This window comes from Brachyhypopomus gauderio, chromosome 6 (genome assembly GCF_052324685.1).
Source record: "Brachyhypopomus gauderio isolate BG-103 chromosome 6, BGAUD_0.2, whole genome shotgun sequence".
Classification (NCBI taxonomy): Eukaryota; Metazoa; Chordata; class Actinopteri; order Gymnotiformes; family Hypopomidae; genus Brachyhypopomus; species Brachyhypopomus gauderio.
In genome coordinates this window covers 18404320-18429635 of record NC_135216.1, presented here as the reverse complement: position 1 = coordinate 18429635, position 25316 = coordinate 18404320, and the positions used below count along the sequence as shown (strand labels likewise).

Genomic DNA, 25316 nt, shown 5'->3' with positions numbered 1-25316 from the left:
AAAACCTGAAAGAGGTTAGTGATTGCAAGGTGTTACCAGGGGAGAGTGTAGCTAAACAGCATAGGATGGTGATATGTAGGATGGTATTGTTGGTGAAGAGAGTGAGAGCGGAACCTAAGATCAGGTGGTGGAAGTTCAAGGATGAGGACTGTGGTCATGGGACAGGGTGGTGTGGATGGTGTAAAGTGTCTGGGGTTATCTGTGATAGAAGGGTGTCGGCTAGAATGAAAGATCTATAGGACAGTAGTGAGACCTGCTATGTTGTATGGACTGGAGACAGTGGCACTGACAAAGAGACGGGTGAGGGAGATGGAGGTGTCTGAGATGAAGATGTTGAAATTCTCATGTGGAGTGACAAGGAAGGATAGGATCAGAAATGAGTCAGAAATGAATTAGAGGATCAGCACATGTAGCATGTTTTGGAGACAAAGTTAGAGAAGCGAGATTGAGATGGTTTGGACATGTACAGAGGAGGGAGGAGAGGTATATTGGTAGGAGGGTCTTGAGGATGGAACTTCCAGGCAAGAGAAGGAGAGGTAGACCTAAGAGGAGGTTTATGGATACAGTGGTAGAGGATATGAGGGTGGCTGGTGTGTCAGTGGAGGACACTCAGGACAGGGCCAGATGGAGGAGTTTGATCCGCTGTGGCGACCCTTAAACGGGAATTGCCGAAAGAAGAAGAAGATCCATCATGAAACATTAGAGATCCAGTAGTGATCTAGGATGGTGGCCCCAATTGTTGAAGTGCTTAGTGAGAACCTCAGTCAGCTGAAACCTGCTTTGGATGGGATTGAGTAGGACAACATCATGAGATGATAAACCCATGCATGGTATGTACCACCAGCAAATAGTGAAAGTGGAGATATCCAACCAATGGCTGATAAAGGCTGCATTGAAGAGTTGATCATGACACCAGGAACAAGCTCTGAAAGCAAAATCATTAGAGACTGGAATCTGATCCACCACACTGTCCCGATGTCACAATTAGCTCAGCCCCCCTTGTCAATGTGTTCATGTTTTGATTTCCCCATGTGTTCCCCTGCCACGCTCATGTCATTTGTAACCCCGCCCCCTGATTATCATTCCCACCTGTGTCTTGTTTGGTTCCTCATTTAGTCCTGTGTATTTAAGTCCTGTGTTTGTCACAATCTGTGTTTAGATTCTTGAAATCTTGAAATTTGTCCTTCACCAGGAGACCAGAAGGAATACCTGGAGTAACTGGACTACTTGCAGGCTTATCTTGCTATGGTTGCTACAGGAAAATCTGCAGTGCACTCTTTGACAAACTGGCCATGTAAGTACAATGGGGAGGTGAGGAATGCAAACAGCTTTGTGTTGAAATTCAGTCTGTACTTCCAATTTTTGACATGTCCTACACCACCAGAGGGGGTGAGGGGGAAGCACTTGAATGGGCAGATATTGTACTCCCAACCAGGTCGGCTGGACTGTGTGGATGTTTTTCTATTGTTACCCAGCTGTACTATGTTCCTGGGATGGAGTGTGTTGTTACACCCACTCCCAGTGAGGGTTTTACCACCAGTATGATTGACCCACTGAAGAAAACTTGGGTGGGGGGGGATGTGGGTCTGAGCATCGGGACATCATGGTCCATCAAGCTGCCCTTGTTGACAACGTTAGGGGACTGAAGGACGGAATAGGGGCGTTTCCCTCTTCCCCAGATGAACAGCCAACGGCCAATGCACATCCAGACCTGCAGCCAGTGACCATGATGTCTCCACCTGTGGCTGCAGTTTCTTCAGCCAACCCCGGAGTTTGCACCTCTGGTCCCAGAGGTTGCACCTCCCACAACACGGAAGGGGTCACCTCCCGCTCCCCACTTGAGTATTTAAGCCCGGTGTTTAGTCTGTTTTTGCTGTAGTCCTCCCCTGACTCCTCCCTCTAGTTTGTCCATCTGTGGATGTATGTTTCTGTATCTCTTTGCATATATGTTATACACTACACCCGTCTTTCCTTTTGTTAATGCGAAGTGTTGCACTCGTGTCTTAAGTGTGCCTCTTCGCCTTGTTCTTTGTCCGTCTTTATACAGACTAACTTGTCTTCATGTTGCATGTTTAAAATAAGCATTTTAATCTTCTTGCCACTCACCTCAGCATCTTGGTGCTACAATTATAATAATTATATTAAGTTGTTTTCTATATAGCCTATAATCTATTTATTTATATTATAAACTTATTAATATTAACCTATTAATCGTTAGAAAATGTTTCATTAAAAGCTTTATCATAAGCTAATTCTGAGCTTTTATTGTTCAGATGTTCAATTTAGCATAACTGACATGCTAGATCAAATGGTCATGCATTTAATTACAATTCTTTATTATTGTTAATAATAATGAATTGGACTTGTATAGTTATTAATAATTGCAAGCTTAAACAGAGCCCAGAGATGGAGCGATTGTGGTAGCGCTCCTCCCCGCAGAGAGCATCAGAGGAATATAGGTATGGGTGTGAAAGTTCGGCTAAACCGTAGCAAGTTCAGCAAGGTCGTGCAAAGATTTGAATGTGAGAAGGAGTTTATACTGAATGCGCTATGAGATTGGTAATCAGTGTAGCCGATGCAGAATTTCATTGTGGGCGTGGTAGGTTTTCTAGTATGAACGAGAATGCTGGCAGGTTTGGACATACTGAAGGGAGCATATGGTTTTCTTTATAGCTTCTTTAATGCATTTCTATTTGCATTTACAATGCACAAAGTGCAGTCACTAATGTGTTATACATACTATTATTCAAAAGTATTTCAAATGTTAAACCTGGACATTTCTTGATCCATGCTCGGAATTGTGTTTCCAGGACAAGGATTGAGAGACACTGGTCTAAGAAGAGGTCTCAAAACATTTTGACCAGTGCCTGACTGATACTGGACTGGAGAAAACAACATAGGCTCATAGATGCAAACTGGAGCCATTATTGACATTGTTTTACATAAGCTAATCCTTTAAAACGGACCATAAATTGACCTACCTGGGACTGCATCTTGGCTCAGGCCCTCCTCAGAGGCCACAACTGCTCTCCAGAGAGAAAAACAAAAACATTGCATGCATTTGCATATCTACCCAGAGATGACACGTCTGTGTGCGAGCGTGTCTGTTCACTCTCTCACTTGGTCAATAACAGTGCGCTAGCTAGCTAGCAATCGTAATAAATAGCTAACTAAGGAATTGTTATAGACAGACTAGCAATCACAATAGATAGATAGATAGATAGATAGATAGATAGATAGATAGATAGATAGATAGATAGATAGCAATCGTGATAATTAGCTAGCTAGCAATCATGATAGATGTCTAGTTAGGTCATTATTTTAAAGCGAACACAGAGCATATCTTGCATATAATTCAAACTTAACAAAACAATATGTCTGGTACAGCAGATACAACGAAAACAGACCAATACTTACACACTAATAAAGTTCTTTGAGTTGTCCTCATATGTCCGTACAGGAGTTTTCGCGCCTGCTGTGCTAAACAACTTCTTCTGGGTCACCGAGTTTCCCATTAGCCAATGAGAACGCACCCCTAGAAAACCCCGCCCATGCGTGATCTTTGTGTCAGAATTGCAAACAAAAAGTCAGGCAGCGCAAACGCAAACTGACAACGAGAGCAAACGTCTGGTCAGTGAGAAACAAGCAAAGAGATTTGCTTTTGAGCTGACATTTTTATCACTTCAGTAACATTATTTCTCTCGTGAGTTCTTGATTTTGTTTGCTATTTAAGAAGTTTTGTTTAATAATTTTGGCACAAATCTGATTCCATATTACAGTAAATTTTCATAACAAGTAGGGGGAGACCGGGTATGGTTGTAACACTTTGCTTCAGCACCTGTTACTCACTGAATTTTTGAGCTAGAGTTCTCAAACTTTTATAAAATAACACACATTTGTTTACTACAAATGGCATGAATTCAAACCTCAATTCAAAAATCACAGCCCTCGTGAGTTGATGTCAAATACATGGTGTGCCTTTGTTCCAACCTACCCCAGCATGTGTTACAACGGGGTAAGTTGTAACAATTAGACAAAATAAGCAAAAACAGAGGCCACACCATGCAAAATGCTTCAAAAATAGGTTTATTTAAATGAAAGAACAATCTAGAACAATGTATCTCTCTCTGTGACCGACCATAACTCATATCCACCTTCTGTTTTACTCAGATGTGTGTGTGTGTGTGTGTGTGTGTGTGTGTGTGTGTGTAAATTAGTGTACTACAACAAACTTATTTAACAATATGCTTAATGAACACTAATACAATGTACCTGTGTAAAGAACATGTAGGTCAAATAATACTGTGTGTGTGTGTGTGTGTGTGTGTGTGTTATATGGCAGATACCATGTGCCTTTGCAACTGATCTGACTGACTTGCCCTTCTTTGTGACCTCATCAGATGCTTTTTTTAAAACATTTGCAGGCACACCTCTGTCAGTCTTTCTTTTCCACTGCCTAGGCATTCTGTAAAATGATTAAAAAATCAAGGTTTTCTTAGTTGTATGTAAGGTGATAGCTGTAACACTTTTTAAAAAGCTGTTACAACTCACCCCACCCCTGTCAGCCATTGTTTAACTAGCTGTATTAGCAAGGTGATTTGAAATGAACAGGGGAAAATGCATCACAATTTACCTGAGAAACTACAGTTTAATGACGCAATAATACACGAGAGGGAGTGCTATAACGGGTAATATCGGCACTGCTGTGCTGCGGTCGTAGGCACGAGGCCGCAGGCCGAGTGCCGTAGATCAGCACAGCAGTGCCGATATTACCCGTTATAGCACGAACCTCGAGTGTATTATTGCGATTATACCACAGTTCCATTATCGCTGTTTATTGAAAGATTTTGAGTAAAAGAGGACGAGAAAATACGACCTGTTTGGTTAAAAACACTCCGCCAGTTAAAATAGTTCCATTCAATGGCTGCTAAACTTACACAACACTCGAACAGCCTTACCCAATAAATATTATAGAGGTAAATATACACAAAAACAACTGTTGATAAAGTTGTATTTATTAAAAATAAAGTACAATTATTGACCATCCACGGCTGATTCGTTCAGGTATATGTTCAGTCCAGCTCTAAACCAACGAAGCTGCTGATGCCATATAACTCTCCCTTCACGTTTCTGACGGATCCATAAAAACGTCGTAAAAGCTGATTCATTTCATTTTTGTTGATAATACTAAAATCGACTGCAGTGTTGTTGCTCTTTAACCAGGATGTAAATACGTTAAGAGCCCAGGACGTTTGTTTAACGGTATTAATTTCGTTTTTCTGCATTTCCAGCTCATCCAAATCATTATTTGTAAGCATGACAAACCTTGGAGGCTCATTGGAGGAATCAGGCTGGTCATTTATAACGTCATCCTCCAGTTTCAGATCGAAACAAATGGTTTCGAAGCCAATAGATTTAATTAAATCCGTGTAATTCATTTTGATACTTTTGATACTTGTTTGTAGTTGCGCGGTTTGGCTTGTAAACGCCGCTTCGTTGCTAGGTTACCTGTATGTGGCGGAGTAATACATGGAGAGCTTCGGTTACAGTGCTATAACATGTAATATTGGCACTCCTAGATCGCCTCTCAGCCAATCACATTGTAGGGTCGGAACTAACTGTGGTATAATGGAATATATATTCATATGGTTTTATCTGCAATAGTACAAGTTTCTTTTGTTCTTTTGTGTGTGTTTACAGCCTTGATATTCACAATGTGGGATCAGTGAGGAATTGGTAAACACTGGAATGATCATATGACTTCTATCTTATCCGAGATCGGTGGAATTGATGGTTTTCTGTCTAAAGACAGAAACGCCAATTCGGGCACGATTTATAAACAATTCAATGGCTTTCAAAAGTCAATCTAGTTCAGATCTATTATCAAGTGAAAATCAAATCAGTTTTCGCACACATGAATAAAGCAAGTCATATTTGTGTTCTGATTAGACGTTTATTTGCTTTAATTGACAAATGTAGGTTCGTTTTTTAAACGGAAAACCCGATGGTCATTTCTGTCCGTTAAAGCGCATTGGGTGTCTAGTGGTACTGCTTCTGGAGGGCAGCGGTGACGACAGCCAGGAACTTCTGCAAAGCCTCCTGCACGTCAGGTGTGAAGTTGGCTCCCATTGTAGCGGCAACGACAATGGTGATGCAGTCACTCAACAGCTGTGTGGAAGCAAAAAGAATAGAATATAAACGGATGAACTTATTTCAGATTATCATCAGAAAATGTTAACATGTTGTGACTTTACTAGTCAAAAGGACCAGATTGATGAAATAAACCCAACGTACCCTGAAGTTGTCGGGATCCACGTGCAGTTTCTCGGAGTGCAGGACACTCAGTTCAGCGTAGGCGCCTTTGATGTTGTCCATGTTCTTCACGGCTTTGTCCAGACCGTGCAGGATAGTTGTGCCGTGGGTAGCAACATTGGGGTTTCCCATGATGGCGGCCGCATTGTACAAGTTTCCAAATTTAGCGAAATACCTCTGGGTCCAGGGGTACACGACCAGACATCTTCATGGCAAATAAATAAATAAATAAACGAATATTAATTACTTCCGCATTTACGAAGAAAATAACTGCATAAACAAGCATACATATAAATTGAAGTCATCATAATAAAAGCCTTAATTTACAACCTACCTACACAGTGCGTTACGACCGGTGGTTTCGTAGTCCAGCTTGGAGAAGATGTCCTGGATGGTAGCGCGCTCGAAATCTGTCCACTCGACCATGTTGCTGACTTTAGAGGCTTCTAAGTGCTCTTGTGAGAAGGAACTCTGTAAACTCGGTCCTCGACGGCTGCTTATATGAGCGTTCGCCACCCCTCCCATGGGATGGGCTAGTCACGACTTTGATCAGATAGGTTAATCTTTGTTCGAAATATCGTCATGTTTTTTTGGCGAAGCAGCCTATGTAACCTACACGAAAATGTTTAATGTATGCAGGTCGCTTCATATGCGTGGGTAAATTCAACTGGAAGATTTTTGGCTTTTATAAAAATGTTTCTGTGTACGTATTTAAATCACCCGTATTGATGTCCGTTTCTGTTTACTTTAGTTCCATTGTAGTTTTAGCAGAGATTGTACGAGTTAACACAGACACTGTACGCAGGGGCATAGCAATTCTGGGCCCTGTACACTCTCAATGTCAGTGGATACCTATAAATGCCAGTAAACAAGGCACATGAGCAAAATGGGCCCCTCTCCCTACTCGGGCCCTAGGTAGTCAGATCAACCCCCCACCACTACCAAGCCCATGAATGCACAAGTTAATACAGACACTGCACGAGTTAATACACCTGCGATACATTTAAACACAAATGCAGTTAGAAGCCAAGATGTATCAGTTTATAAAACTGCCACTCTTTGGCCATTCAAAGTGTAGTCCTGATCCTAAGGAATAAAACGTATTAAAAACAACTATACTCGGCTATAGTCATAGTGAAGTTCACACACATTATCATAACTTACTTAGATTGAGCCCAAAATACATTTTAATGGTACATAGATTCTGTGGCTGTATGATTTCAAAGGGGGGGGGGAACAAATGGGGGTGCTGGTGTTTTCCAGATCGTTGACGGGGGGGGGACGGACGGACGGACGGACGTAAAATGTAAAATGTTACCGGAGCGGAGCTCGGAGCGGTCGTTTTCTGGTTCTAGCGCCAGATTCGTTAAAAAGCGACCAAAACCGGCTTTTGAAAAAGTGGGGGGGACATGCCCCCCCCCCCCCCCCCCCCCAATTACGTCCGTGTGTGGCTGCATTAAAAATAATGAATTATAATAAAGAATTATTAGGGCCATAACCAGGGTCAACATTTTGTGAAATTCATACCGTACAGATGCGTCTTGCTTCACATAATGTGATAAGCCCCACTGGCAGGTAGTTGCAGGTCATTATTTCATCGTTCCCTCGTCTTTACCATAATGTGTGTGAAGTACAACTCTTCAAAAACATCTTACACCTTCAACTTTTTAACAAGAAAAAGAAAATTCACTAGGCCACTTGACCTTGCTGATTTATTTACTTAATTATTTCACTTTAATTGGTTCAATTAAAGAAATTACTTCGATTTATATGTTTATACACGTTAAAACCTACATTATATCTGATCAATCTACAGTTTTCCAATTACCTTAAGACAGTCTGTGATCTGACAATCAGATTAAATATTGTCTCGACTGGTAATGAAAAACACATTTTTAGCACCCATCATGTGCAATAAACAGACAGATACCTCATTTATGTTTTGATGAATAATTTTTTATTCGATGTGAGAAAAGGTTTTACTATTCATATGACTGCAATTGCGTCTCTTTCACATTAGAGTGGAAGTGTATTCTTTCAGTGGTACTGCTTCACGAGCGCAGACACGGCGACCGCGAGAAACTTCTGCCACGCGGCCTGGATTTCCGCGGTGAAGGCGCGACCAAGCTGGGCAGCCACGACGATGGTAAAACAATCCCCGAGGAGCTATGGATGTGAAAACAAGAAGCACATAAGCCTTGGTAGCGTTAAGCAAACATTTAGGCCTTTAAGCCCCTCACTGTTTTGATCATAGTTTGTGAAGTGTGTAAGCTTCATGAACTGACATCTGAGAATATGAATTTCTTTTGAAAGCTTGAAATATTCTAAAATAACAAAACTAAGTTACACTCACTACATGGAATTTAAATCCTATTGTTCTCCAGTACCTTACCCTACAAATCAACAAGTTGTGCACTTTTTCTCCTCATCGAATTAAAATGTATATTCAACCACAAACACTGGCAAAACCTCTGTGAGCTTATGAATAAAAATGAAAGCCAATTAAAAACCAAGAGGTCGAGGACGTACCCGGAAGTTGTCCGGATCCACGTTGAGTTTCTCAGAGTGCAGCACGCTGAGCGGCGCGTAAGTGGCTTTGACGTTGTCCAGGTTCTTGACCGCCAGACCGAGGCCTTTCAGCACCACCTCGCCGTGAGCCGCAACCTTCTTGTTGCTCTTAATGGCCGCAGCATCACTGAGGTTTCCGAAGCTGCTGAAATACCTCTGAGTCCACGGGTACACAATAAGGCATCTGTGGGGGAAATATGAAAAAAACAACGTTGTATCACCAGTAAATAAGTAGTTTCATGTGGGTGATGGCGAATGTGAAGTCTGGGTCAGTAAACGACAGAATGATTTTTTTTTCCATGCCAACGTAGTGAATATACCTTATTAAAGCTTTCGCCCCGGCCTCTGCCTTCAGCTTTCCAAAGATGTCTTGAATGGCCTTGCGTTCTGCGTCTGTCCACACAACCATATTGACTGTTTCAAGAGTTGATACCTTGATGATGCGAGCGCACTGACCGCAGTTATTTATATAAATCACTCCACCCAGTTACTGGCATGAAATCCAACGAATCATTGAACCTTTCAGAATTATCAAGCGACTCTCATGCCAATCAGAAATTTCCCTCTGCTCGTCGCTCTTATCAGCGCCAAAACATAAGCAGCATGAGCCAACAGCTTTGGGTGGGAAAATACAGACACCTTACTTAGATACTCTGAGTTGTACATGGGGAATTACACATTTAAAATACTGATTTGAAATTAAATCTGAAAGCGCAGTGTCTTTGTAATACTTCTTAAGACAAAAAGGAAGACGAACAAGTGTAGCTAAAGCTCGCTGATGTCACTAAGCTATTATTCAAATTCCAAACAAGAATAAAACTAGACCAATAAATAGTACAACAATAAAATCTGGACAAATGCTGCCGTTTGTTTAACAAAGTCCTGTTTATTAAGGATGTGTTCAGATCAGAAGACGATGTATGTTTCCGACACGTGTACGTAGTTGAAAACATTTTTGTTGTCTATTAAGTTCGGTTGCAGCGCGTTTAGTGTCGCATTTTCTGACATCCCGGCCTGTGTTTGGGTCATTTAGATGCCTTTGGTTCGTTTTGTGTTTTAAAACAAAGCGCACCAGAATTCGTTTAGAAACGGACCAAAATCCACGTGCTTAATTGGTCTTGTCCATTTACATAGCGCGCACGAACCGCATTAATTAACAGTAATCGCACCAGGGTTCGTTTTAATCCAACAGAGCTACCAGTTCCGAACACGCGCTAAAATGCACTAAAATGCGTTTCCTAACACATTTTGGGAGAGCCTAAGAGCTTCTTTCCTAACGAAGATATGTTTGTAGACAGAGTTTCCATGACCTATTAGTGCTAAGGCCGCATGTTTTAATTAAGCATTTTAAGCGGTCACCGGTTGTTCGCTTGGATCATGGTACTATAATTGCGATGTCCTCGCTTCCAGAGATGTGTAAATCAGTGTATTTTGCATTGAACTGCTGTCATATGATTCGGCAGTTATAATCATCCACAAGTGAGTGTATGTTGTTCGATAATACTTCAGATGTGGTTTGTCAGGAAATAATAATTAGCCAAATAAAAATAAGTTTACTAGAGCACTAGTCTATACAAAACGGGGTCAGCAACCAGGAAGCAACTGTAGTAATTGTAGATATAGTTTATAAATGAGGTCTCATACAGTTTTATTTTCAGTGTTATGAATTCATATATTGGCCATACAGCTATGAGTACTGTAAAACGCATACAAAGACTGAGAGAAAGTATCATGACTGTTATCAAGGTTCTTCAGAGGTCGCGCCCATAGAAAAAAACTTTCGATAACCTTCAATTCACACTCAAACACCAGGCGTTTCATGGCAAGTTTTAGTTTGATATGTTTAATTATCAGCCAAAATGTATTTTACATTTGATAAGAAAATCACCGTGTCCCGATTTCACTGCCCAGCCCGAATTGTTCTAAAAAGACAAAATTAAAATATCAATGTCAAATTGTCAATATTCTCAAAAACGCTGGGACAATGGAATCCTTTAAGCAAAATTATTTAGACCAGGACAACGTGTCACTTTACACATTACTTTCATCTAGCAACTGAAATTCCTTTATTTCATTTTTAGCTGATTGTGTTTTAGAAAGGAACATAGTTAGAACCTTATCTCTTGCTAGCACCCAAATTACGTTTTATCTTTTATCTCTGGGATGCGTCCAAGGTGCCTCGTTGACGAGGTTGGTCCGGGGCGTGGCGCCTTCGGCTCGTGGTATAAAAGGACTACTTACCTATCTGTCAGTTTACAGAATTCCTGCTCAAATCTATTCTGGAACCATGAGTCTCACTGCCAAGGACAAGGACGTCGTCAAGGCCTTCTGGGCCAAGATCGCCCCGAAAATGGATGAGATCGGAGAAGATGCCCTGTCTAGGTAGGGTGCTCTTTTCTACACTTTCTTTCTGAAACCTATATTCAGTGCTGAGTAATAGTTCTACAGGCTACCGTATGTCCATGCTGAGGTACTAACTTTACAATATATCCACACAGGATGCTGGTTGTCTACCCCCAGACCAAGACCTACTTCTCCCACTGGAAGGACTTGAGCCCCGGCTCTGCCCCCGTGAAGAAGCACGGAAAGGTTGTGATGGGCGGCGTGGCCGAGGCTGTCAAGAAAATCGATGACCTGACCAATGGTCTGCTGAGCCTCAGCGAGCTGCACGCGTTCCAGCTGCGCGTGGACCCCGCCAACTTCAAGGCAAGTTGCGAGTGGTTGACTTCATGTAGAAGGATAATTCCCTTCAGTCTCTTCAGTCTTATAATGTTGTAATCGTGCTCTTGTGTTTTTTGTAGATCCTGTCCCACTGCTTGCTCGTGGTTCTGGCCAGCAAATTCCCCGATGACTTCACTCCTGAGGTGCACGTGTGCGTCGACAAGTTCCTCAGTGCTGTGGCTCTCGCGCTGTCCGAGAAGTACAGATGAACGGCTGGGCGTCAGATGGACGCTAACACGCACAGTCTGTCTTATTAAGTCAAATAAATGACTACGAATGATCTAAATGTGCCACATGTCTTTGCTTCGTTAATGGGAACAGTGATATTTGGTGTTTGTCTGGTCGTATGTATTTTAAAGTTCACAAAACTGATTGGGAAGACAGCTGATAATAGGGAGTGGAAAACTTTTATCCTGTAACGTCTTGCACATTTACTTGTGCTAACACACACGACATTTAACAATGGTTAACGCGGTTATGAGTTCAGGTTAAGAATGCTAATGTGCACTGAGCTTTAAAATGAGTATAAAAGAAAACACAGTCTGACTGGTCACCAAAACCGATGCTTAATCTAAACCTTCCACCGGCTCTTTGATGGGTCATCTATTGTGTCGTCACGAGACTACAATCTATTAACATATATATGTATTCTAATATGAGTCACAATTCAAAAGTTGGAGACATTTAAATATGACTTTATAACAATTTTGGTAATGCAACTGAATGAATTGTTTTAAAAATAAGTAATTATGAATTAATGGCCAAATAAATTAATAGATAGCTTACACAAACAAAAACAAATAGTATAGATTACTTTATGAAAAGTGAAAAAAGTATTTAAATGTATTAAAGTTTGTATTAAAAATGTATTTACGTTTTAAATAAAGATGCACGGATATTTTATTCCTGTTTGTAAATTATTTATACTGTTGTAATATTTTGAAGAATTGGTCTTAGACAACCACGGGTCCACTGGTATCTACTTACATCTGTAAGCATGTCCTAAGACGTCTTGAGTACGACCGTAACCGGGATTAAAATGTTTTAAGGTCCATACCGTAGACTTAATTTACATAATGTGAAATAATAAAATACCTAAATAATAAAATAACAAATTAATTATATCACATTAATATCTATATCTATAATATAAAATATTTTTTACCAAATAGTTTTAGCTGAAATAACCACTGAAATCTAAATTATCTGAACTCTGTACTTTCACATTAGTTTGATGTTTGTATTGTTTATAAACAGTTTTTACCAACTATTTATAGTTTATACCAACTGTTTAAAGCTTATACCAACTTTTTTGACGATCAGAAAGTTTTATGACAATTTTATCCTGTCACATTAGTTAGAAGCAAATGTCCCCAATGCGGTCTGTGGGGGTGTTGTGACATTCAAGTGAAACTGACATTCAAGTGAAACAATAAACAGTATATATATATATATATATATATATATATATATATATATATATATATATATATATATATATATATATATATAAAACGAAAACAAAGATATTTCATGAAACAACTAATGCAACTAATGCTTAGCAGTATCCTTGGGCACCCCTATGCAGTCCTCCAATCGAATAGTCGAATCAGCGACTATTGCAGGTCACCCCTAATATATATTTCGTTATATATAGCCTTTTGTCAAATAAAATCATCATAATTTCTGTTAATAAGTATTTTTAAATGATATGTGCACATTAACAATAGGCGTCTTCCTTACTACACATTAATAAATCACAACCTGCAGCAATCCAAATGAGCGGATCTGAACATGGGGGAAAAAACAGTAGGCCTATAAAAATGTTTTGTTGTTGTTTGCTTTTTAAACCCCGTTACTTGAACTTTTACATATATTTTTGTTTGCTGTTGTGTGGCAAATTGTTTTTATATTTTCAGGCAGGCGTATTTTATTTAAAATATTTTTGACATTTTGCACAGTGCCTGTCTGACAGTTCGATATAAGCACTGCGCACTGACGGTAACTTTTTTTGCTAATGTTCTCTAACGTTTCATAAAAAAATAAATAAGTAAACAAATAAATAAATAAAAGCTGAATAAAGCCAACCTACCATGTTTATTCATTTATCTGAGTGTTTTAGGTTTTTCATTTGAAGTGGAAAGAAGTCCTGAATGATAACGGGATCCCGTTTAAGGCGCGGGACAAAAAAAACATGATTCGACTATTAGTCGACTAAAGGGAAAATCTGACGAATCAGATTCGACTATGAAAATCTTTAGTTGAAGACACCTCTATATTGACGTTGAAGGTCGGTCGAGCTATGTATGTACTATATATAAATATATTTAATTATTTGTTTATTCATTTAATAATGACAACAAATGAAGGTACACAGGATTGCTCAAATGCACAACACAAGCCATATTTGTGTACTGATTAGACGTTTATTTGCTTTAATTGACAAATGTAGGTTCGTTTTTAAAACGGAAAACCCGATGGTCATTTCTGTCCGTCAAAGCGCATTGGGTGTCTAGTGGTACTGCTTCCTGAGGGCAGCGGTGACGACAGCCAGGAACTTCTGGAAAGCTGCCTGCACGTCAGGTGTGAAGTTGGCTCCCATTGTAGCGGCAACGACAATGGTGATGCAGTCACTCAACAGCTGTGTGGAAGAAACCAGAATAGAAAATAAACACGGATGAACTTAGAGATTATGATCAGAAAATGTTAACATGCCAAAACTAGCCAAAAGGACCAGATTGATGAAATAAACCCAACGTACCCTGAAGTTGTCGGGATCCACGTGCAGTTTCTCAGAGTGCAGGACACTCAGTTCAGCGTAGGCGCCTTTGATGTTGTCCATGTTCTTCACGGCTTTGTCCAGACCGTGCAGGATAGTTGTGCCGTGGGTAGCAACATTGGGGTTTCCCATGATGGCGGCCGCATTGTACAAGTTTCCAAATTTAGCGAAATACCTCTGGGTCCAGGGGTACACGACCAGACATCTGGATGGCGAATGAATAAAGAATAAACAGATGCAAATTACTTCCACGGTTACAAAGGAAACAATCCATATACAAGCATAAATATAAATAGAGGGTGTCGTAATAAAAACCTTGATTTACAACCTACCTACACAGTGCGTTGCGACCAGTGGCTTCGTAGTTAAGCTTGGAGAAGATGTCCTGGATGGTAGCGCGCTCGAAATCTGTCCACTCGACCATGTTGCTGACTGGTTTCTCAGTGTCCTGATTAAAAGGAATCCTGTAAACGCGGTGGCTTCGTTAGGTACTTATATATGCGCTCACCACGCCTCCCAAGACCACAGGGATTGGGCAAACTTTGGGTTGGGTTCAGTCATGACAGTCTGCACGACTTTGATCAGATATGTATTATTTTCGTTCGAAATGTCGTCATGGTTCTTGGTGAATTATCTTATGCAATATACAGAATCCTTCACATGTTCTTTTTGTCTTGTTATCTTTGCTTCCTTTTAATGTTTCTTTTTAAATTTATTCTGTAAAACACTTTGAGTTGCATGTATGAAAGGTGCTATACAAATAAAGATTATTATTATCATTTATTATTATTATTATTATTATTATTATTATTATTATTATTATTATTATTATTATTATTATTTATAGACATAGCAGGATATTTGAATTGCTATAAAGGAATGGGTTTCATTCCTTTATAGGTCCTCTAGCATCGTTGTAGAACATGTAGTAATTGGGTAGTTTAAAATGGAAATTATTTTACTAGTTTACATAACATATAGCGTTCTAAATGGTTTTTTTATTTCTGCTTTTTATATTTCAGTGAAAGCAATCACATTTAGTCTTGAAGTCTAAAGTGTGCTCTTAATAGAGTATTGTTTCGATAGTTAATTACTTAACATCGCTCGGTGCGCCAATGCCAATTAGGCTATTATTTTCATTAGGAATTGATAACGGCTACAACTGTTATTTCTTTAAGGGATGGTCATGCAAACAAGACTTGTTAATTCAGTATCTGCGATTCCATTTTTTTAGAGCTGATAGTCGGCTATTGACAGCCTCGCCATTAAAATTGTATTTTAATTGCAACTTTATGCAAGTTTTAAAATCAAAATAGTATAGGGCTACGCCTCTCTACCAGCAGGAGGCATTTGCAGTCCTTCAGAGAGGACCTGCCATGTAAATATATCAGAGGAGCTGACAGTATACTTCTGACAGTGATCGGTTCGGACAGCAGTGACAGAGCAACCTGTAACTTTCTTTCACGAGAACTATTTTATCACTTTATCTCATTCCTTCTCTTTGACCCATTTTATCATGTAAAATAACATTAAAGTTTATGATATATCAAAATAGCCATATAGGCGAGCATGAAGCGGTCAGATCTGTCTTCTGTCCTGAACAGACATACTGAAAGCCAAGAATATAAATGTTTTTTTTTTGAAGATTAAATAACATGGGTAGGATGGGAAAATGTGCCCATAGGCCATGTCTTGTCCAATACAAGCTGTGTTAATCAGATCAGTATTTCCTAACCTAGTCCCCAGGATCTCCAGATTTTTTTTGGTCTACCTTAACACACCTAAGCTGACTGATGAAGAACGCTGAATGCCTGTGTGAGGTGTGCTGGCTTAGAGATACAGCATGGGCCCCTCAGTGGGCCTCAACCATCTGAAAAACTTTGCTTTTTTCAGTGGCCATTGCTACCTGAAGGTTTACTCTTGGCTGGATGTTTTTGGGTTATGGGTTGCTCGCTATCAGAACTCTCCAGAGGTGGGCATTCAAGGTTCAGAAAGTCACACTCCTTCCCAGGATTTTACTCAATCTTGCTGGATTTTCTAATTAGTGTAAGCCAGGTAAAATTAATTGAATCAACACGGTCCAGGAAGCCTGGGCAAAATCTTGGTGGACTTTTACTTTCTGAACCTGGAATGTCTACCTCTGCGACGCTCCACCAACATCTCTGTATATATTATACCAGGCCAACAACCACATGTTCAACCACCATGCGGCTACCATGGCTACATTAATAAATGAAAGAGAATAGAAAAATAGAAAGAGGAACTTTTAAAGCTAACGTTTCAAAAATGTTATATGCCATAGCTGATAACAACAACCAAATATCAATGACCTCTGTACCAGCAAACCAAATCTATATTTTATTAAGGCTATATGCAGTCACTGGCCAAACGTCATTTATAGTTGTTGATGAGTGTTAGTTTAAACATACACATACACTACCTTGAAGTGAATCAAATTAAGAATAAACATTAAATAATCGTTATGCTTCCATTCACCATTTACTTTACTTTGTTTTGAAATGATTGGGCTCTAGATTAAACAATTGCGACAAATAACACTGGTGTTAGAAATAACTGGTTATTATCTAACAAACTTTAAAGTTATCTTGAACAAGCACTCGAAATGTCGTCTAATCTTTCATCTTTCAATGCATCCGAGCTAGCGGGTTTTAGAGGTGGGTCCTGGGTGTGCCGACTTCTGCTCGTCGTATAAAAAGAGCACGAAACGTTGTGGAAAGGAATCACTCTGTACCTAACAATGAGTCTCACCAGCAAAGACAAGGAAACCGTCAAAGCCTTCTGGGCCAAGATTGCCCCAAGAGCGGAGGACATTGGTGAAGATGCCCTGTCTAGGTAGGTTACTCAGTATGCAAATCTCTATTTATTTACTACCTACTTCAGTCTCTCTTCCGTTGCGGATACTAACTATTTACAATATATCCACGCAGGATGCTGGTTGTCTACCCCCAGACCAAGACCTACTTCTCCCACTGGAAGGACTTGAGCCCCGGCTCTGCCCCCGTGAAGAAGCACGGAAAGGTTGTGATGGGCGGCGTGGCCGAGGCTGTCAAGAAAATCGATGACCTGACCAATGGTCTGCTGAGCCTCAGCGAGCTGCACGCGTTCCAGCTGCGCGTGGACCCCGCCAACTTCAAGGCAAGTTGCGAGTAGTTGACTTTATGTAGAAGGACAATGTTCTCTCCAGTCTTATAATGTTGTAATCGTGCTCTTGTGTTTTTTGTAGATCCTGTCCCACTGCTTGCTCGTGGTTCTGGCCAGCAAATTCAACGAGGAGTTCACTCCTGAGGTGCACGTGTGTATGGACAAGTTCCTCAGTGCTGTGGCTCTCGCGCTGTCCGAGAAGTACAGATGAACGGCTGGGTTCCAGTTAAACTCATAAAGTGTCTTATTACGATCAAATAAAAGACTTTGAATGAGCTGAAGTGTTTGACTTGTTATTATAAAACAGCACATTCGGTGTGTTCGGTATTCAACGTTATTCACTATTAATGTTTTGGTATTTGAAGAGTCGTGACGTCATGGGAATACAGAAAGAAGAAATATACAGTGACAAATACTATTAATTTATATTTCTTAAATGCTCCTAGTTTTGTGCTGGAGACAATCTAGAAAACAAGGCAGTTTTCTAAAAGCAGTTAAATGCCCCACCCCCTCTTTTGCTCTCACTCTCTATCTTAACAGAAACACTGGCCAGATAATCTGTCATTATTATGCGTTGAGGGCAGAGGCGTGCAGAAATAGACATCAACTTGTCCATACACAACTCTACCCTTTATAACGAAAGTGAATTTCGGGGTTTTTTATTATTATAATTTTCCTGAGGTCGGTTTGAAATTATCTTTTGAAAACCTGAGCGATTAAAAACAATGCCCTGAAATGAGCCACCACCTCGCACACACCCGACCTCTCTCTTCCTTTGTCCTTCCCCTCTCAGCGAGCGGAAGGAAGTTCTTCTCACCAGCCAGGTAATATACACAGCAAGTCAAATCGTACTGTTTGCCATCTAAAGCTGGGCGTACACTGTGCGATGTTTGGCCCATTTTCAGCCGATTTTTCACTCGTGCGACTATTTTTGCGATCGGGCCGATTTCGGCTCAATCGCGTGTCGTGCATCGTATAGTTTACACAGGTAAACGAGGAGCGATTCACACCTCACGACCAACTCCCGATCAGAAATCGCAGCGTCGCAACAATATCAAACATGTTTGAAATTCAAATCGCTCCTCGTGAGATCGCATGAGAGCGTCGGGTCGTATAGTGTGAGTATATGAATCGTGAGCTGTGAACTTTTAAACCCTGCGATTTAGTCGTACAGTTTGAGCTGGAGCTGAGTATACGATTTAAAATATCGTACAGTGTACGCCCAGCTTAAGCCCAACGTGAAATCATTTTGTTATCCAGTAAAATGTCTCAGCACCAAACTACTAAGCATTTTAGCTGACTGGTCACCTGATAAACAATTTGGTACTGGTGGAAGCAGCAAAGTCCAGCAAACATTTTGTGACATTCTTTAACCTGGTGGAGAAATTGTATACATTTTGCACAGGCTCCCCAAAGTGCCATGCTGTCCTGGTAAAATTTCAGGAGTCCCTGTATCCTGGACAGCGTGTTATGGCGCTCCAGCAGCTGTCGGATACCAGATGGGCTTGCAGGGAAAAAGCCCTGAAGGCACTTCAGAGAAATCTGAAAGCTATTTTGATGCTCCTTGATGACATCACTGAAAGTGACCCAGACCCACCCTGTGACCCTGGCCCGAGGTGATGCGTAGATATACAGAAATGCCATCAACTTCATGTTTATTCTGTGCATGGAGATCACCACCCCAGTATTCGAAGTCACTGCTATGGCATCAGATTCTCTGTAGAAAGAAGGACTGGACCATTCCACGGCCCACAAGGTAGTTGTTGGTGTATGGAGTTTTTTAGTGTCACCAGAACCTGAACCTGAAATCATTATTACTTGAATAAACAGTCTGTAAAATCCATTCAGGTATGCAAAAATTGAAGTAAAAATTCAGATTCAGGTCGAAATTCAGATTCGGGTCGCAATTCAGGCGTTGTAAACGCATTCAAGACGTAAACGGCGTTGTAACGACAGGAAAAGTAATTAATTATATTATCTCGTTACTGACAAAATGACGCCGTTACCTAACGCCGTAATTTTTACCGGCGTTATTTGCAACACTGCTCCTGATATATGCCTCCATTGACTCAAACTGAGCACAATTCAGGTTCAGGTCGAAATTCAGGTTCAGTTCAAAATTCAGGTTCGGGTCGAAATTCAGGTTCGGGTCGAAATTCAGGTTCAGGTTGAAATTCGGGTCGGGAATGCATTCGGGATACTTAGGATGAGCAAACAAACTCAGAGCTAATCGAACTGCATCTGGTTAATCACAAAATATATCAGAGGTTATTGGGAGGTGTGTCTTTCTGCTAAAAAAGGCAGTCATGGCCTGGTGGTTAGGGAATTGGTCTTGTGACCAGGGGGTCGTGGGTTTGATTCCCAGACCTGAGGCCATGACTGAGGTGCCCCTGAGCAAGGCCCTTAACCCTCAATTGCACACTTGTATAAAAATGAGATAAAAATGTAAGTCGCTCTGGATAAGGGCGTCTGCCAAAATTCCGTAAATGTCCTGTAAAGCCTGGTTTATACTTGACGCGTCGCGAGCGGCGTGAGGGTCCGCGTGGCGAAAACGATGTAATCGCTGTGGCTCCTCCCATGCGCGAGGGTCTTGTGCGCTGTTGATTTGCGAGGTTGTGCACCTCTCGAATTTTGTAACCTCAGCGCAATGAACAAAGTCATGTTTGCAGGGTTCATACATCTTTATAAGGTGGAATTAAAGCACTTGTTCGTCACTTTAAAGGTCCATTTCAATATTTCCCAGCATGATAAATTTAAATAAGTTAAATATTTATACATATACTCAAAATGATTCGAAATAATTTGCTTTTAATCACATTATTTAATGGTGGTTTATTTTCAAAACGCCCAATCTTAACGTCTTCACGTTCTCTCATGTTTCATCCTGGAATTACAAGAGGCTCGTATTTGTTAATGTAATACAAGAGAACTGTTCAGTCAGACAGATATAGATTGCTGAATAAAACATTAAAAGAGCCATGACTTTAGACATTTTTAAATCGAAGTTTAAAATGCTTCTCACTAGGGGTGTGAGGAGACACTCAGCTCATGAGACGAGACGAGACACGATATTTTATTCACGAGAACAAGACGAGACGAGATTTTAAGAACACTAAAATTACAAATTATATGACTAGACAACAGACTTTTATTTAACTGATGTGACGCCGAAGGCGTCGGGACAGAGGCAGACGGAGACGTGGGTGGAACAGAAGGGAGTTTATTTTCCATGACACAAAACTCAAATAACGATGCTGAAGTAATACTCGTAGCGCATACACAGGAAGTGCGGAAGGCTCGCCGGATCCAGAGACGCTCATAGCGACAATGTGCAGCACTGGACCGGACAACCTGCAGGCTTGAAAATAGCATGTAATAGGCAACAGGTGCATCAGTATTCTAGTGATTGTGATGGTGGGAGTGGTTGCGTGCTCGGGGGTGTGTGCTGGGATCGGCTGCTGGCTGGGATGCGCGCCCTCCTGTGGCGACCCGGCCCCCTCACCTTGACAACTGAGTTACACATGCATTTTGAAATGTTTTATTATAACTCTTAACATGCATTATGTAAGCATGAACTTTTAATAAACTTCTTCCTCTACAAATTGAAATTAAAATAAAATTTTGTAAAAGTTTCGTAAAATAAATAAGATTAAATATTTCTCCTTTTTTTCAAGCGCAAACAATATTACAGTGAATCCCCGCTTAATGATGGTGTTAGAGACTGAAAAGTCAGTCGTAAAGCAGTTTTCATCATTAAACGTGACCCTAGATTTAGATACGCTTTAATCGTAAATACAGTAAAGAAAAACACGAACAATGTTCTCGTGCGTACAGCGTGAGAAAGAGCGATCGAGTTGCCGAGATGGGCTGCGGTGGAGGCTGCGCTGCCTCAGCTTATCGTACACAACACTCCACAACACTCCACTGTGCTGCCACTGCTCCTCCGCGCACCGCGCAAAATAAAATAAAAAGTCGGTCATAACTCTGGTCCGTCCTTATCCAGACCCGTCGTTAAGAGGGGACTCACTGTATTATGTGCAAAACAAAAAGTTCTTCTCTGTCAATACAGAGTGCAAATAGTGCAAACACAGCCTGACCAAGTATGTCACTGAATTTGCTGCAACTACACAGCCATGTTCATTTTAAAGAATATTAGCATCCCCACACTGCTCCCGATATCCTTTGCTGTCTCAGCTTGCCAAAGCGCCTTTCTGTCCCTGCTACGTCTGTTCAAGTGAGATATGTTTGAGTACTGAGCTGTGGTGCTGCTGTAAATGTCTCTGCATCCTGCTCGTATTAGTTGCGGTGCACGGCATTATTTTCATACAATGTTTGCATATGCCTGTGTCTTATCAGTCACTCTCTCAGCCGAAGTGAAATTCGTGGGCGGAGTTTAATTACATCTTTGCAGGAGTCATTTAGTTGGATTAACTCTGATTTGATCAACTCTGTCCGATAACTTTAACACTGAACATCATTTGAATCTAACAATGTTAAAATTACTCTTTGGGAGTGAAAATCAACTCGGAAATGTTTAACTCTGAAAATGTAACACTCCAGTTTTTGCTGTGTAGGAGAGGACGTAAACGCCATTGGCTGTAGTAAAAAATTATTGACAGCTAACTCTGGCTGATAATTGGCTTAATAAAATTTGATTGACAACGAAAGTCTAGTATCTGATTGGCTGCAGTCGAAAATGATTGACACATGCTCCGCCCTTTACCCACGCCCACCAGGGCTCCGGCCTGCAGCATTACCCTTCTCAACAGGGACCGCACCCTTACAGGAAATTTAGCAGAAAACACGCCTCCCAATGATCTCTGATATGTTTTGTGATTGGCCAGATGCAGTTCGATTAGCTCTGAGTTTGTTTGCTCATCCCGGATGCGTTCCCGACCCGAATTTCAACCTGAACCTGAATTTCGACCCGAACCTGAATTTCGACCCGAACCTGAATTTTGAACTGAACCTGAATTTCGACCTGAACCTGAATTGCGACCCAAACCTGAATTGCGACCCAAACCTGAATTTCGACCTGAATGGATTTTACAAACTGTTTTTTCAAGTAAAAATTATTTCAGGTTCAGGTTCTGGTGACACTAAATAAGCTCCATAAGTAGGTGCTCAGTTTGAGTCAATGGAGGCATATATCAGGAGCAGTGTTGCGAATAACGCCGTTAAAAATAACGGCGTTAGGTAACGGCGTCATTTTGTCAGTAACGAGATAATATAATTAATTACTTTTCCTGTCGTTACAACGCCGTTTACGTTACTGGGGTGGGTTTCCCGATAACGAACGATCTTAGAAAGTTACGAACAACTTTAAGAACGACGTAACTTTAAGAACGCCAAATCTACGAGTGTTTCCCAAAAGCCTTCGTAGTCTCCAAATTTATGAACGAGTTCTAAGTAGTTCTTAGTGTGGTGATTGGTGTTATATCACTTCAGACCACTAGGTGTCAGTAATGGAATATGGAGCATGAGGTAGCAAAGCAAGGAGGTAAGGAGATAGCACGAGGCGTCATAGGCAGTGACAATATTTCCTGTAAGGCACAACGATTAATAAAGATAAAAACTACAAAGGACACATCGAATTCAGTTCTTTATTAAAAAAGAAGAACATAACATGGTACCAGGAGTGAAACTTATATGAACACGGAGTCTGAGGCTGGAAACGGATTGTGAATCGCGACATGGCAGACGGACTGAAGCCACCGGAGCACCTGAAGTTGACCGGGAATGTCGACAACAATTGGCGCGCTTTCCAGCAGCAATTTCGACTGTACCTGGAGGCTGTGGGACTGGATACGAAGTCGGATGCCAGAAAGGTAGCGTTATTACTTACGATAGCTGGACCACAAGCTGTGGAGGTTTACAATACTTTCAGTTTTGACGAGGAAGATGACAGCACGAAACTGGACAAAGTGTTAAGCAAATTTGAGGCTCATTGTTCTCCTAAAAAGAACGAGACGTACGAAAGGTATGTGTTCCGCTCTAGATTGCAGCAGCAAGGGGAAAGTTTTGATAGTTTTATAACTGACCTAAAAATAAAATCACAGTCATGCAACTTTGGAACACTGAGGGACTCTATGATAAGGGACCAGATTGTGTTTGGCATTGAGGATAAGAAGGTCAGAGAAAGGCTACTAAGGAATGCAGAGCTGACGCTAGAGGAAGCCCTTAAGATTTGCCATGCAAGTGAATTGTGCCAAAAACATGTAAAGACATTCAAGGAAGCTGGAGCTGTCACTGTGAGTGTCACAGATAGTGTGGATGTTGATGCTGTCTTCAGATCAGAAAAGGCACATCACAGTCTACGCAACAAACAGAAGATGGACACATTCGCCTGCAAAAGATGTGGCACACAGCATAAACCAAGACATTGTCCTGCTTTCGGTAAGCAATGCAACAATTGTCAGGGCAAGAACCATTTTGCTAAACAGTGTTTTTCAAAACGAAAGGAGAAACAGAGGGGAAAATCTGTTAGCATTGTGGAGGACACTGATTTGGCTGACACATTCTTTGTTGGCATGGTGAAAATAAATGCTGTAAAGGAAGATAAATGGATTGCACCACTGCAGATAAATGGGACTATAGTCACACTAAAACTGGATACTGGTGCAAAAGCAAACTTAATCAGCATGTCTGACATTGCAGCAATGAAAGAAAAGCCCAAGATACAAGGAAAAACACTTGCACTGACAGATTACAATGGACAGAGCATTGAGTGTTTAGGTACCTGCAAGCTAAAAGTCACTGTGAAAAACAAAGTGCACAAGCTACTCTTCTCAGTTGTTCCTGGAGGACTTGATTCACTGCTTGGCGATAGAGCCTGTGAGGATTTGAAGCTTGTAAAAAGAGTATATCAAATTAACACTGATGTGACTGCTTCACCTGACTCTGTCGACTCAATAGTGCAAAACTTTTCGGATGTCTTCAGAGGATTTGGTGTGCTGCCATATTCATACAAGATACAACTCAAAGAAAATGCACAGCCAGTTGTGCATGCGGCTAGAAGAGTTCCAGTGGCATTAAGGGACAGTCTGAAGAAAGAACTAGAACGAATGACTACACTTGGTGTGATAAGAAAGATTGAGGAACCAACTGATTGGGTCAACTCCATGGTATGTGTAAAGAAAAAGAATGGAGATTTGCGAGTTTGCATGGATCCAAAAGATCTCAATGAAAACATCAAGCGTGAGCATTATCAAATTCCCAAACGTGAAGAGATAACCAGTGAAATGGCGGGAGCTAAATACTTCTCGAAACTTGATGCATCACAGGGGTTTTGGCAACTTAAGTTGGATGAAAGTAGCACTAAATACTGCACTTTTAATACACCCTATGGCAGGTACTGCTTCCAAAGATTACCATTTGGAATTATATCTGCCTCAGAAGTATTCCACAGAGCGATGGAACACATAATTGAAGGCCTAGATGGAGTAAGAGCTTATATTGATGACATCCTTGTGTGGGGTGCCACACTTCAAGAGCATAATCTGAGACTGGAAAGAGTGCTTGGACGAATACAAAAAAATGGACTTAAGCTCAATAAAACCAAATGCCAGTTTGCTGTTCAGGAAATTGTTTTCCTTGGTGACAAGATCTCTGCACAAGGAATAGAACCTGATCAGGAGAAAATTGATGCAATACTTGACATGCCTCGACCGACAGACAAGGCAGGCATACTACGTATAATGGGAATGGTGAACTTTATAGGAAAATTCATTCCAAATCTGTCGGCAAAGACATCATGCATTCGTGAGCTCCTGCA

The 25316-nt window shown here is 40.9% G+C and overlaps 5 protein-coding genes across 6 annotated transcripts; 2 read left to right on the top strand and 3 right to left on the bottom strand.

The window, feature by feature from the left end:
• The first annotated feature begins 1170 nt into the window (after window positions 1-1170).
• Window positions 1171-11891, top strand: LOC143517150 (hemoglobin embryonic subunit alpha-like). Of its 2 annotated transcripts, none has more exons than XM_077009327.1 (4): window positions 1171-1294; window positions 11133-11262; window positions 11379-11586; window positions 11682-11891. In XM_077009327.1, the coding sequence occupies exons 1-4, from the start codon at window positions 1246-1248 to the stop codon at window positions 11808-11810; spliced, it is 516 nt and encodes a 171-aa protein (XP_076865442.1). In that variant the 5' UTR covers window positions 1171-1245; the 3' UTR covers window positions 11811-11891. The 2 variants fall into 2 exon arrangements, with proteins under 2 accessions (XP_076865442.1, XP_076865443.1); XM_077009328.1 differs by having other exon boundaries at window positions 1179-1294; window positions 11140-11262.
• Window positions 5945-6804, bottom strand: LOC143517149 (hemoglobin subunit beta-2-like). The gene is made up of 3 exons (XM_077009326.1): window positions 6647-6804; window positions 6295-6517; window positions 5945-6168 (listed from the first exon to the last, which is right to left on the bottom strand). Exons 1-3 carry the CDS (start codon window positions 6736-6738, stop codon window positions 6040-6042), a joined length of 444 nt encoding a protein of 147 aa, XP_076865441.1. The 5' UTR covers window positions 6739-6804; the 3' UTR covers window positions 5945-6039.
• On the bottom strand, window positions 8308-9298 carry LOC143517151 (hemoglobin subunit beta-2-like). Its single transcript, XM_077009329.1, has 3 exons — window positions 9201-9298; window positions 8842-9064; window positions 8308-8478 (listed from the first exon to the last, which is right to left on the bottom strand). The coding sequence occupies exons 1-3, from the start codon at window positions 9287-9289 to the stop codon at window positions 8350-8352; spliced, it is 441 nt and encodes a 146-aa protein (XP_076865444.1). The 5' UTR covers window positions 9290-9298; the 3' UTR covers window positions 8308-8349.
• Window positions 11892-14049: 2158 nt separating the features above from the next.
• On the bottom strand, window positions 14050-14828 carry LOC143517148 (hemoglobin subunit beta-2-like). Its single transcript, XM_077009325.1, has 3 exons — window positions 14713-14828; window positions 14363-14585; window positions 14050-14242 (listed from the first exon to the last, which is right to left on the bottom strand). The coding sequence occupies exons 1-3, from the start codon at window positions 14802-14804 to the stop codon at window positions 14114-14116; spliced, it is 444 nt and encodes a 147-aa protein (XP_076865440.1). The 5' UTR covers window positions 14805-14828; the 3' UTR covers window positions 14050-14113.
• Window positions 14829-17076: 2248 nt separating this feature from the next.
• Window positions 17077-17817, top strand: LOC143517147 (hemoglobin embryonic subunit alpha-like). Its single transcript, XM_077009323.1, has 3 exons — window positions 17077-17233; window positions 17329-17536; window positions 17625-17817. The coding sequence occupies exons 1-3, from the start codon at window positions 17139-17141 to the stop codon at window positions 17751-17753; spliced, it is 432 nt and encodes a 143-aa protein (XP_076865438.1). The 5' UTR covers window positions 17077-17138; the 3' UTR covers window positions 17754-17817.
• Window positions 17818-25316: the final 7499 nt, after the last annotated feature.